General features: G+C 35.7%; 1 protein-coding gene across 14 annotated transcripts in view; it reads left to right on the top strand.

The window, feature by feature from the left end:
* Positions 1 to 1,366: 1,366 nt before the first annotated feature.
* Positions 1,367 to 13,110, top strand: part of serpin-2 (serine protease inhibitor 2) — a 39,280-nt gene continuing 27,536 nt past the window's right edge. For 8 of the 14 annotated variants that reach the window (XM_028182963.2, XM_028182960.2, XM_089733248.1 and 5 more), the window contains exons 1-8: positions 1,389 to 1,711; positions 2,049 to 2,149; positions 3,210 to 3,344; positions 5,368 to 5,574; positions 6,000 to 6,098; positions 6,186 to 6,326; positions 10,707 to 10,916; positions 11,785 to 11,929. In XM_028182963.2, coding sequence (XP_028038764.2) covers positions 1,690 to 1,711; positions 2,049 to 2,149; positions 3,210 to 3,344; positions 5,368 to 5,574; positions 6,000 to 6,098; positions 6,186 to 6,326; positions 10,707 to 10,916; positions 11,785 to 11,929 — 1,060 coding nt within the window. In that variant the 5' untranslated portion in view covers positions 1,389 to 1,689. Of the gene's footprint in view, positions 1,712 to 2,048; positions 2,150 to 3,209; positions 3,345 to 5,367; positions 5,575 to 5,999; positions 6,099 to 6,185; positions 6,327 to 10,706; positions 10,917 to 11,784; positions 11,930 to 13,110 lie in introns of all 14 variants that reach the window. The other 6 variants (XM_089733250.1, XM_028182964.2, XM_089733252.1 and 3 more) reach the window with 2 other exon arrangements.

Genomic DNA, 13,110 nt, shown 5'->3' on the forward strand with positions numbered 1-13,110 from the left:
AATTAACAAATAAAAAACAGGGGTTGATCGTAGAGGGATGAAAAATTGAGAGTAACATCAGATTTTTTATTTTAATTCATGACAAAATAAAAATAAGAATGAAAATCTTGCCAAAGAAATTAAAGTTTATAATTAACAAATAAAAAATAGGGGTTGATCGTAGAGGGGTGAAAAATTCAGAGTAATATGAACATTTTTATTCTAAGTCATGACAAAATAAAAACAAAGTTCTTGCAAAAAAAATTAAAGATTTTAATTAACAAATAAAAAATAAGGGTTGATCGTAGAGGGGTGAAAATTTAGGGTTGTATGTATTTTTGTATGCTGTATCATAAAAAAATAAAAACAAAAAAAATTGTGTAAAAAATAAAAAACTAAATTTAGAAGTGGACCACCCTTAACATTTAGGGGGATGAAAAATAGATGTTGTTCGATTCTCCACCCTGGCCGATATGCACGCTAAGATTCACAAAATCGGTCGAGCCGTTTCGGAGGAGTTCAATCACGCACACCGTGACACGAGAATTTTATATATTAGATTAGATACTTATAAAATTCCCAAAATATTTGCCGGTTTTGTTTACAGGCAGGCAGACTATCCTAAAGTTGTTTAATCAATATTTTTAGACGCTGAATCTTTATAGAATTTTATTTAAAATATACAATTAGAGCCAATATACGTTGATTTAAAAACAAAAACCAGTCATGAGTCCATCCTCCTCCGCTTTTTCGCCGTGAATGCACAACTGGCCGGAAGTTGTAATGTGACGTCTAATGTGTCACGGTAATCACATAATACAATTTTTGGCAATAAGAAGCAAAAAGTTTAATTATTGGAAATATTATTAATTGTATCATAAATTTACCTGCAAGTGAAACTCGGCCATATTGCGCTATTGCCTTTTCTAAATATTTAATTTAAAGTAGCTACACATTTATCAAAATATTTGCGTGATACCTGTCTTACGTTAATAGCGCTATGAAAAGAAATTTCCTTGAATTACAACCACAATTTTACAGTTTCAAGTCAATCGGAGAAAGTTTAAGCACTTTTAAAAAAGAGAACCTACAAACTTTCAGAGATTGGAAATTCACTCGAACGGCACGGTTGAGTGACAAAATTTAACTGGGATTTAGAAGGAACTAATCAAAATAGATAAAATAACCCAATGGTTAATTGATTTAACCACCCTTTAAATAAACCACCATTATTGCACCTTTAAATCGGAATAAACACTAAATGAATAAAATCATTGCAATAAATAAATAATAGCGTTTCCCGCTAAAAAGTTTTATTAAAATTATTTATCTTCTTATGATTTACCCGTATAGTTTATGTTCCCTTTGCCTCTAAAATACGCGAAATAAACAAAAATAATATGTTTACTAATGCAGACAAAAGTTTGTTTGAAAATAAAGTTTACACCCCACTTACATATTTTCTTATTTATATAATAAAGGAATTTTCACAATTAATTGTAAAAAAAGGTGTTATATTGAGAAAACTATTTTTAAATCACCCGTTTTATGGGTATTCATAGTTGTGACAATCATTGATAAGATATTAATTTGTTGTGATAAGTAAGTACTACGACTTCGATGGTACCGGTGGTGATAGAAATTTATTTTCCTCAGTTGAAGTGAAAATAATTGATTAATCATAATAGACTAAAGGATTAATTATTATCGATGATATTTGCCAGAGTTTTGTGTGAGTAACATCAAATTTTACCGAGGAAAGTCTTATCTTTAATGTCATGAGATGGTCATTTCGCATACTATTAAATTTGTTCGGAAAAATGTGCAATGTTGTTCAATTTACAAGCATATTTCTGGCCGCTTAATATGCATGACCAAATGTTTGACCTTCATCCGCCCCCACTTTAAAAATAAGAGTATGATTCACTATACAATACATTCTTGATAAAAACGATTGCCGCCCGGCGCAATGATGTCATAACGTAATATCGATTCTACTGAGTAACACTGTTTTTTGAACGTATAGAAAAATTGAAAATCCAAATAAAAATTTTAGTTTATTTTTACAGTAATACTATTTACACTATTGGAAATAAAGAACCCTGTTCTCAGTATGGATTCAAAGGCTTTATCCTCTGCAATCACCAAGTTCTCTGCAAAGTTTTGCAATGTAAGTACTTGTCTTCAGATGTAAATTTTAGACATTTTAGTTTAAACAAATATTGACCTATTATTTGAAATTTTTATTAATATAGTATAATATAGTAATTAGGATTTTTGTACTAAAGTAGTTGGATAGGTGACTCACAGCATAGCACTCAAAGTTAATAAGTGGCAGTTGTTAATTGTTAATGTCTCTGCCTATCTTAAGATATAACTAATGTTATCTCACTCCATAAGACAGAAAACCTTTTTTTTTTTTTTGTCTGAAATAGATATAATAGGCAAGACTAATATTGACTGATAGCATACAATAAATTAATGTGTACATGTTCCTAAAATACTTACGCTATGTATATTGGATAATTTTTTTTTTAAAAGAATTTTCACAAAAGATGTTCCCGTTAAGCTGTTCTGTTAATTTGCCCAAATTTTAATTTATTTGTAATAGTAAATGCATGCATTCTTAAAAACCACTTTTAACACAAGTAAAAAACTTGTAGTGCTATAGGCCTTCTCAATTATTTAATAATATATTGACTGCTATTTACTGTAGATCAATGATAACACATAAATGGTGCCATAATAGGTGCGGCAATTATATTGTTGTGCCTTATCTTTTTGTTTGTAACCTACTAGAACACATAAGATAAAGTAATACTAAGTACTAAGTTGAATTATTATAGTTTTCGTTTTTGCGATCCAGTGAATCAATACATTTTTTATACGAATGTAAATGTTTATAATCAAAACTGATATATAATTCATTAAAAAGATTAGATTATTGTGAGCTGATTACTTTTGAATGATAATAAATACAAGGAAAAAAATTAATCATCTTTTACTTTTAAACATATTTTTTCAATACGTATTACTTTTTAAATTCTTCATACTAAACATTTCTTGCACAATGTTTATTTTATATCAATATGATGAGGGTTTGACTCTACATTAAACATTCAACCACTCTTTCTCTAAAACATTTAGCATTACCATGAAGAATAGTAATGACTATTTTACTTAATTGAATTCTGAATGTCTAATTGTTATCTAAATAATGCTTTCTCTAGGAACTGGATAAAAAGAAGAATGTTGTATCATCCCCATTGTCAGCAGAATACTTGCTGGCGTTGATAACTTTGGGAACTATTGATCCTGCACACGAAGAGCTATTGACAAGCCTAGGTATCCCGGATGATGACACGGTAGGTAAAAAAAATCTGCAAAAAATAATAATAAAAAAAACCTCTCGACTTTAGCTTCCCCAGCTTTAAAAAAAAAAACATTCAATCCACAATTGGAGCGGCTCGTGAGTATCTTATGCGTCAAGGCGAGACCGCAAATATCGCACGCCACCTGACCATCAGTCTCGAAAAATCGATTTTTAGACCCAGACCCAGAATAAAAATTTAAATCAAACTAATTCCATTGTGACGTAGAAATTAAATGTTTGGCAGGTGAGCTCAGGATTTACCAGGTATGAATAGAATGACGTAAAGAAGTAAACAGTCATTATTATATTTAGCACGCATTTTTTTTTCTGGTTACAATTAAGAACCTATTATTAGTGGTAGTTTTCCAATTACAGAGCATAGTGCGACTCAGTGACGCATAATGCCGAATTATGCTGAAGCTTAATTGGAACGTGAATTAGTTTTCAAATGCATCAGCAGAGTGCGCTAAGTTAGCACAGTTTTAATTAACATTGATTATTTCTAAGAAACTACTACGAAACGAAAGCCTTACAATTTTTTTCAACATTAAATAATATTACTAACGATAATATAAACAAAATGTCGATCAATGCCAACTTAAAGAAAAAACACTTGTCAATTTTCTGTCACTGAGTCGGTATCGATTGCGAGTATCACGCGAGAGCAGTACTTTTGAGAGTGCTCGATTGTGCGAAGTGTTGCTGTAGTTGGAACATTCAACGTTGAGCATTATGCCGCATAATACCCTCTTGTGCTGTAATTGAAAAACTACCAGTGTTTCCCTATTTGATAACAAGCTAAATAAATATGTTTTTTTCGTTGAGGGGAGTCACGTCAGACAATATTGCAATTACCTTTTTGGTGTTCACCGCTAGCCCACTTGTTAGTGTTTATTTATATTTAATGAATAGACTTATAGTAACGACAATGCAAATCATCCCTTTTTTTTACCTTAAATCCCGTTTCCCGCGTTTCAATTAAATAAAAAATAAAAAAATTTACAGACACCGCATTGATTTTTGTTGTCGATGTTACAGTTAGATTAAACGTAATTGTTTCAGTCAAAGTGAAGCCGACCTTGAACCCTCTTTAGTTCCTAGAAAATTTTGTTCAAACAATTGTTTACCAGTACATGCCGTTTACAGCGAAGTATAGTCAAATAGGCAATCGATATAATGACGTGCCATATATATTATGATTTCGAATGACGAACATTGAATGCTAACTGACCACCCACTAATGTGTTTAAATAATTTTACAAAAATCAAAAGTAGTGTATACGTTAATTATGTACACGTACACTTATGAATGATCATTGTTCATTGAAACACATACAGTAGCGCTCAAAAGTATTTTGACAAATATGAGTATTGATTCAATTACTTATTTATTTATGTATTTTTTTTATTGCATAGGTGCGTGGACGAGCTCGCAGCCCACATGGTGTTAAGTGGTTACCGGAGCCCATAGACATCTATAACGTAAATGCGCCACCCACTTTGAGATATAAGTTCTAAGATCTCAATATAGTTACAACGGCTGCCTCACCCTTCAAACCGAAACGTATTACTGCTTCACGGCTGAAATAGGCAGGGTGGTGGTACCTATCCGTGCTTACTCACAAGGGGGAGTTCATTACATTGGTATTTCATTACAAAAATTAGTACCCATCTACGGGATTCGAACATCGTTGCATCGCTTGACACGAATGTTTCGGACGTCTTATCCTTTAGGCCACGACTACTAAAAAATGAATTCTAATAAATTAGAAACAAATAATGTATTTATGATTGTGATTGTGATTGATGATGTATTTTTACCGCGAAGCAGTCGCGCGTTGCGGTGCGAAGGGTACCACAGTCGTTATACAACTCAATTGAGACTTTGTCTCAAAAGTTTTTTAAGATTATTATGGCATTGATAGTTGAACGAGATCACGGCTTACTTAGAGACACTTAGAGTTAAGAGCATACCGGAGCCGATTGTCATTTTTTTAAAAGTATCCCTCTTTCAGATTCGCTCATCATTCTCGGCTGTGTCGTCAAAATTGAAATCAATAAAAGGTGTTACGTTTAATGTAGCCAACAAAATATACATCAAGGAGGGTGACTATGAGCTCGACCCAAAACTTAAGAAGGACGCTGTCGAGGTATTCGATGCAGATTTTGAAAAAGTTAACTTCGATAACGGAGCCGCAGCCGCCGGCCTAATAAACAAATGGGTAAGCATTAATTCTGTTTGAGGCCGTCAGCGTAAAAGTGGCCTAACCCACAATTGCCCATATTCGTGCTTATTTATTGCTATTTATTTAAAACATAATAAATTTTGATGCAAAAACGTTTTATCCCTAGTTTCACAAATAGATAACAGATGGCTTTGTAAACATTATTTTTCCGCGAATTATTTTTGGCTACGATGTATGTAAATGTAAATTCATACCTCATTATCTGCATACTAACTTTGGTAAGCTTAGATCACTTTTTACGCTGACGGCCTCATCTATATAAATAATTATAAATTAACAGATACTGTGTTTTTAATTTATCTATCGTTATGTAGTAACGATTACTAATACTTTATCGGTATTAACGCGATTGGAATGTGGGCATATGAGTGTATGATTAAATTAGGGCGTTCGATTTGCAGGTTGAAAATAAAACAAATGAACGTATTAAAGATCTTTTGAGTGAAGACAGCCTCGATTCGTATACGCGTTTGGTTTTGGTCAACGCTCTCTACTTCAAGGTAAGTTTACAATAACGACTATACAGCGTGATGTTTTTAGGTGAAGACAGATTTTCATAATGATTAATTGATAAACTTATTTCGCAGGGTACATGGCAAAACCAGTTCGACTCTATAAGCACTATGGAGCGACCGTTCTATGTTGACACCGAAACGACAGTTAATATTCCTATGATGTACCAAGAAAATAATTTCAAGTATGGTGAGAGCCACGACCTCAATGCGCAGGTACGGATTTAAAAAGTTCAGATATCGTTCTCTCGACTATTATTTTCATGTTTTTTTTTTTTATATATCTTATTCTATAAGTCTATAATTCAGTAGACGTTTGTTTGTGTTAAATCGATGAATATAATACCGGTCACTCACATTCGCACGAATACGCAAACCCGCAAGTATAGGACGACATTTGCAAATGATTATGCAAAGTTTTCGCTGCATTCGTGGTTTTCCAAGCTGTGTCGGTTTTTTAACAGACATCAAAGTGCGCGAACCGCGATCCTTCGCGTAGTCTCCCGCACATTCGTGTGACCAGTTGCGCCCAGGATTGCGAAGGCAACGGACGTTTCGCTATTTTCATAGTTCGTGACGTCTACTGTGTAGCGTATCTTCATCAAAAGAAATCCCATAAAAACAGCATGGCCGTTAATGATGTCTGGGAAAGAATTAAAAACTCTCTTTCTCTTCAATGTTCTATTGACGAATTAAAAAGGAGGAGAAATTCGTGAGACATTCGTAAACAAGTGTAGGAGGAAGCGCAAACGGGTTCGCAAATTGAGTATCGAACCCATTTGCACAGCCGCTAAGTTTGCGAATGAATGTTTGACGGCCCTTCATATGCGCGCAAACATTCCTACAATGTACGAATATTTGCGCGCATGTGAGTGGCCGGCATAAGAATATCTGACCTTATGACTCGTAATATCACGAATTATAAAATGCAAACACAAAATGTATTGCACGTTACGTCATTGGAATTTCCCGAATCTATATTCATCGAGTAGTTTGTTTATCCATGTGGTGTGTTTCATCAGTTTTTCGTGTTCCTAAAATATTCATTCGGCTCCTTGTTTGTTTGAAATTGAACCACGCCACCCTCACATTCTGAGGCCTTATTGATTCTTAATTTAAACAGAAACATATCACAACACGATCTTCACATTTCTTTGTAGGCAACGATCGCCGCTTGAATAATTAATCTTCGCTAGCGTCGTAACTGCTTCAAAGATATTGGTACTGAACGCGAATTGGCACACCACACTTTTAATTTTTTTTTTTTTTATTGCATAGCTGTGTGGACGAGCTCACAGCCCACCTGATGTTAAGTGGTTACTGGAGCCCATAGACATCTACAACGTAAATGCGCCACACACCTTGAGATATCGTTCTAAGGTCTCAGTATAGTCACAACGGCTGCCCCACCCTTCAAACCGAAACGCATTACTGCTTCACGGCAGAAATAGGCGGGGCGGTGGTACCTACCCGCGCGGACTCACAAGAGGTCCTACCACCAGTAATTACGCAAATTATAATTTTGCGGGTTTCATTTTTATTACACGATGTTATTCCTTCACCGTGGAAGTCAATCGTGAACATTTGTTGAGTACGTATTTCATTAGAAAAATTGGTACCCGCCTGCGGGATTCGAACACCGGTGCATCGCTTCAACACGAATGCACCGGACGTCTTATCCGTTAGGCCACGACGACGACGACTTATTGTCGACCCCAACTTCTTAATGTTTTTAAATATCTATACTGGTGGTAGGACCTCTTTTGAGACCGCGCGGGTAGACACCACCGCCTTGCCTATTTCTGCCGTGAAGCAGTAATGCGTTTCGGTTTGGAGGGTGGGGCGGCCGTTCTAACTATACTTGAGACCTTAGAACTTATATCTCAAGGTGGGTGGCGTATTTACGTCGTAGATTTTTATGAGCTCCAGTAACCACTTAACACCAGGTGGGCTGTGAGCTCGTACACTCATCTAAGCAATAACAAAAAAAATTCGTTGATAAATGTGTGATCGATTACGTTATGACTTTTTGGATTGTTTTTGTTCGTTTCATTAGACGGATCGATGAGCTCAGTGTGCGTAGTCCGAGGTTTTGACGTTCTCGATAGTATAAAAGGTAACTCAAATTTGTATGGAGTTGAAACGTTTGCCTACGTTTGCCGCTAGGGGCGCTGCTCTAACTCCATACAAATTTGAGTTAACTTTTACGCTATCGAAAACGTTAAAAAACTCTCACTAAGAACACAGAGGAAACCGCGGTGTTAAATGGTTATTGCAGATGTCATAGGCAATAAAACTTGGAGGCCGCCGTCACTTTGAGACATGAGTTTTAAGTTTCGTTTGTATTGGCTACAATTACTGCTCTGTCGTTCAGACCGGATGCTTGATTAGTACGCGCCAATAATAGCCATCGTAGTATCTATCCGTGAGAGATGCTTCAACACCTAAATAATCTAGACCCTACCATATTAAGTATTAGGTATTAGGTACTTCGAAAGAAAATATATATCTTCACTAGTGGATTATAGGCACGTAGCCATAACTATTGGAATGCGTGCTGAATAATAATGGGACATACCCAATTATCATTGAGAATGTGAAACTCTCACTTTTTAACATTCCCGTACATTGCGAGATATCTATTGTTTTTTTTGCATAGGTTGTTGGACGAGCTCACAGCCCACCTGGTGTTAAGTGGTTACCGTAGCCCATAGACATCTACAATGTAAATGCCGCCACCCACCTTGAGATATGTGTTCTAAGGTCTCAGTATAGTTACTGTTGTATGTAGCTATTGTTGTATGTTAAATTTTTTTAAGGAGAATAATTCATATCTATTAATTAAATAAGCTTTGCTCGGTTCCATACGAATCATGTCAATCACTAGAGAAAGCCTTAGGAAATAGTACGTATTAACTCGTTTCAAACCAGCATTCTATTATACAGTAATTAAGAATATCTGTTTTTTTTTCGTAAGCATATTAATTCTATCTGCATATGTATACAAAATTTAGTACGATTACGTAATGCGCAAATCAAATAGAATAATATTATAGATTATCTGTGACCACGAAAACTGTGAAGTATTCGAAATGTAAGAAAATAATATCGCGGGGTGAAAGGCTATCTTTTTTTTTTTTTTTTATTGCCTTTGTAGGCAGACGGGCATACGGCCCACCTGATGGTGAGTGGTTACCATCGCCCATGGACTTCAGCAATGCCAGGGGCAGAGCCAAGCCGCTGCCTACCGCATAATACTCTCCATAAGCCTCGTTTGAAGAAGGACATGTCATAGCGCTCGGGAAACACCGTGGAGGGGAGCTCATTCCATAGCCGGATGGTACGTGGCAAAAAAGATCTCTGGAAACGCACTGTGGATGACCGCAGTGGCTCCAGGTAGTATGGATGAACTCTACTCCGGTGGCGGGCGGTGCGATGGTAAAAACGAGATGCTGGTATCATCTCGAACAATTCCTCAGAGCACTCCCCATGGAACATACGGTACAAAATACAGAGGGAACCGAAGTCCCTCCGCAGACCCAGAGGCTCCAAACGATCCGAGAGAATGGGATTATCGACAATCCGAACGGCCCTCCTCTGTATGGAGTCAAATGGAAGAATCGGGTCTATCTATCGGGTTGAAGCGAAATTTCGCTTAAAACGCAACATTTATCTTTGTAATTAAAGGTGCGTTTTATTTGGCATCAACAGTTCGATGTTTTTAATTTAACTACATTTAGGTTTACTCCATTCAAAGAGCTGAAGAAGTTTTTTTGTTATGATATTTTTTTACAAACTTTTATGGCTTCGTCAAACAGAACGCGTACTTAGCGCTGCGTTTTAACGTAGCGCTCTTTTCTTATTTATAGCGCTGGGGCTCTGTTTGACGGTATGTTACCATAGTAGTACAACACATCTCGGCGTCATAGCGCGCCGTCAGTTTAGCGCTCTGACGCGCGCTAATTACGCGTTCTGTTTGACGAAGCCTTTAAACTTTAAATGACTCAACTGTACATTTGCAAAAATGACGCTTAAACCAAACAGCCTTTCGCCAGTCGATATGACATTAATAAAACGCGAGCAGCTTTAGTTATTGTCTACGACTCGCGTTACCCGAAGACATATCATTTGTCGTCGTCGTGGCCTAAAGGATAAGACGTTCGGTGCATTCGTATCTAGCGATGCACCGGTGTTCGAATCCCGCTGGCAAGTACCAATTTTTCTAATGAAATACGTACCTAAAAAATTTTCACGATTGACTTCCACGTTGAAGGAATAACATCGTGTAGAAAAATCAAACCCGCCAAATTATTATATAATTTGCGTAATTACTGGTGATAGGACCTCTTGTGAGTCCGTACGGGTAGGTACCACCACCCTGCTTATTTCTGTCGTGAAGCAGTAATGCGTTTCGATTTGAAGGGTGGGGCAGCCGTCGTAACTATGCTGAGACCTTAGAACTTATATTTCAAGGTGGGTGTAGGCATTTACATTCTAGATGTCTATGGGCTACGGTAACCACTTAACACCAGTTGGGCCATGAGAAAAAAAAATAAAAAAAATATATATAATATAATTTGTAAATTTATTTTTCAGTTACTCGAAATGGCGTATGAAGGTAACGATGCCAGCATGGTTATCGTGCTGCCGAACGAAATTAATGGCCTTGACGGGATACTGCAGAAGCTGGCCGATGGTTACGACCTAACGGCGGAACTGGACAAAATGTTCTCGACCAAAGTGCGAGTGACGGTGCCGAAATTCAAGATCGAAACTGAGATTGATCTACTTCAAGTTTTGCCAAAGGTAATATGAAAGGTACCTTAAATTTTTTGGAGGCGTTCGCTCGGGTGGCTGTTTTCAAATCCCACCTCTCCTGGCTGAGCCTTTGCTCCGGGCCACCAGTAATCCTTCAATCATAGAAAAAAACCTTCAATATTTATATGTGTCTGCGTGAACGAAAGGTTGCCTGAAAGTAAATTATAAAGAATAATCTAGAAGCCGATTTTAGCGTCACACAAAAATATTAGCAAGATCAGTCCAGGCTTTTAGGAGGAGCACAGTAACAAATACAACTTCAGAAGTATTATAACGTTATATGTTGTAATGAAGTTTTGTGTTAGTAATGTCCTTAGATACAGCATGGTGTTAAATACGTATTTTTTATATTAAAAAGTACAAGGGATCAATCTGTTTGAATATTTTATTTGTTTATAATGAGATAAGCCTGCATAAAATATAGTTTTAAGAGATTTGAAAAAAAAAGAGATTTAAAATTTTACGTGCCCACAAAAGACAGAGGGCTCACGCGCCTTCCTGGTTGTCATCGTATTAAATTATCTATATATCTTATAACTATATTAATAAAAATGAATTGCTGTTCGTTAGTCTCGCTAAAACTCAAGAACGACTATACCGATTTGGCTAATTTTGGTCCTGAATTATTTGTGGAAGTCCAGAGAAGGTTTAAAAGGTAGATAAATATGAAAATGCTCGGAATTAAATAAAAATAACAATTTTGTTTTTCCTTTGATGTGTCCCCCGTCGGACGGATTCCTTTTGTTTGTTTTAAGTTTATTTTATACAAAAGCTTAGGTCTTTTATTTATCGATTGAGGCACTACGAAGTCTGCCGACCCGGCAGTATAATTAATAAAAAAAACGTTTAATTTCAGTTGGGTATTCAGGCGATCTTCAACCGCCAGAATTCCGGTCTGACCAAGATCTTGGATAACGACGAGCCGCTGTACGTATCCAAGGCTGTGCAAAAAGCCTTCATTGAAGTCAACGAGGAAGGCGCCGAAGCAGCCGCCGCCACAGGTCAGTACGATTTACGATCGTTTATAGCAAATAGTGTAGTACAAGTATACTAGTATACTAGTTGTGTACAAAGGATACCTGTTTTGTTTATATATAGAGGGGTAAAAGGCTATATGGTTTAAGCGAAATTTCGCTTCATACGCGAAATTTATCTTTGTAATTAAGGGTGATTTTTATATTATGGTATTAGTATCAACAGTATAATGTTTTTAATTAAACTTCTTTTTTGTAATGATATTTTTTCCAAATTTGAAACCTTAAATGGCTCTCCTGTAAATTTGCAGAAAATGTCGTTTAAACCAAACAGCTTTTCATCCGTCGATATATACATAATATATCAGGTATAGTATTCAAAATATATCAGATAAAATAAACAGTTTGTACCAGGTAGTATACTATATACAAAATTTAAGTTGCGTTACGGTACGATTTACAACAGTGACAAATATTTTTACGGTGCTGACCATATTGGTTTTTTTTTAATTGTCATCCTCTGAAGAGGAACCGAAGGTCAACACGAATGACTGTTACGAACGGAACTAAATATATTCATCTAAATTTCATGCAGGACAATCATATGTTTGTGATTCGCACTGTAACACATTAAAATATACGGTAAAAAAAAAAAAAACTGTTATGTCGGTTTTCTTTGTGCTCGTTCTATATGTTGTACTATTTGTTTATGTATCCGTGTGAGTTGTTACTCTTTCAAGTCGCTTTCCTGGTGAACTTTTATTGTCATTTATGTCCCGTTATCGTTACTTATTATGTGTTCTGTGATCATCAAACAAAACAAAATCCGTCGTCTGAAATAAAAACAACGGCAATCAGAAGTTAGCCACTAACTACTAAGTCGTCAATATTGAAAATTTTCTACAAACAAAGAATTCTTAGAATCGTCTTGCAAAAAAATAAATACGAATTTTATACGTCTTTGATAATGCATTTGAATTACGTAACGTATAAAATAACGAAATTAAAAATACGAAAAAATATGTATATATATCGAAATTTTATAATGTTGTTTTAAATTTTAGTTGTTGCCACTAGTCGTGATCACTAATGCGTTTGTTTCATTAACTTAATTTAAATACACGAATTAGTTACTGTTAGCACTAACTAACTACTAATTAGTGAGGAATATAATTGAACCCATCCACTCCATTGTACCTGGAAGCACT

Source organism: Bombyx mandarina, chromosome 15, assembly GCF_030267445.1.
Source record: "Bombyx mandarina strain Sakado chromosome 15, ASM3026744v2".
In the NCBI taxonomy this organism is placed as follows: Eukaryota; Metazoa; Arthropoda; class Insecta; order Lepidoptera; family Bombycidae; genus Bombyx; species Bombyx mandarina.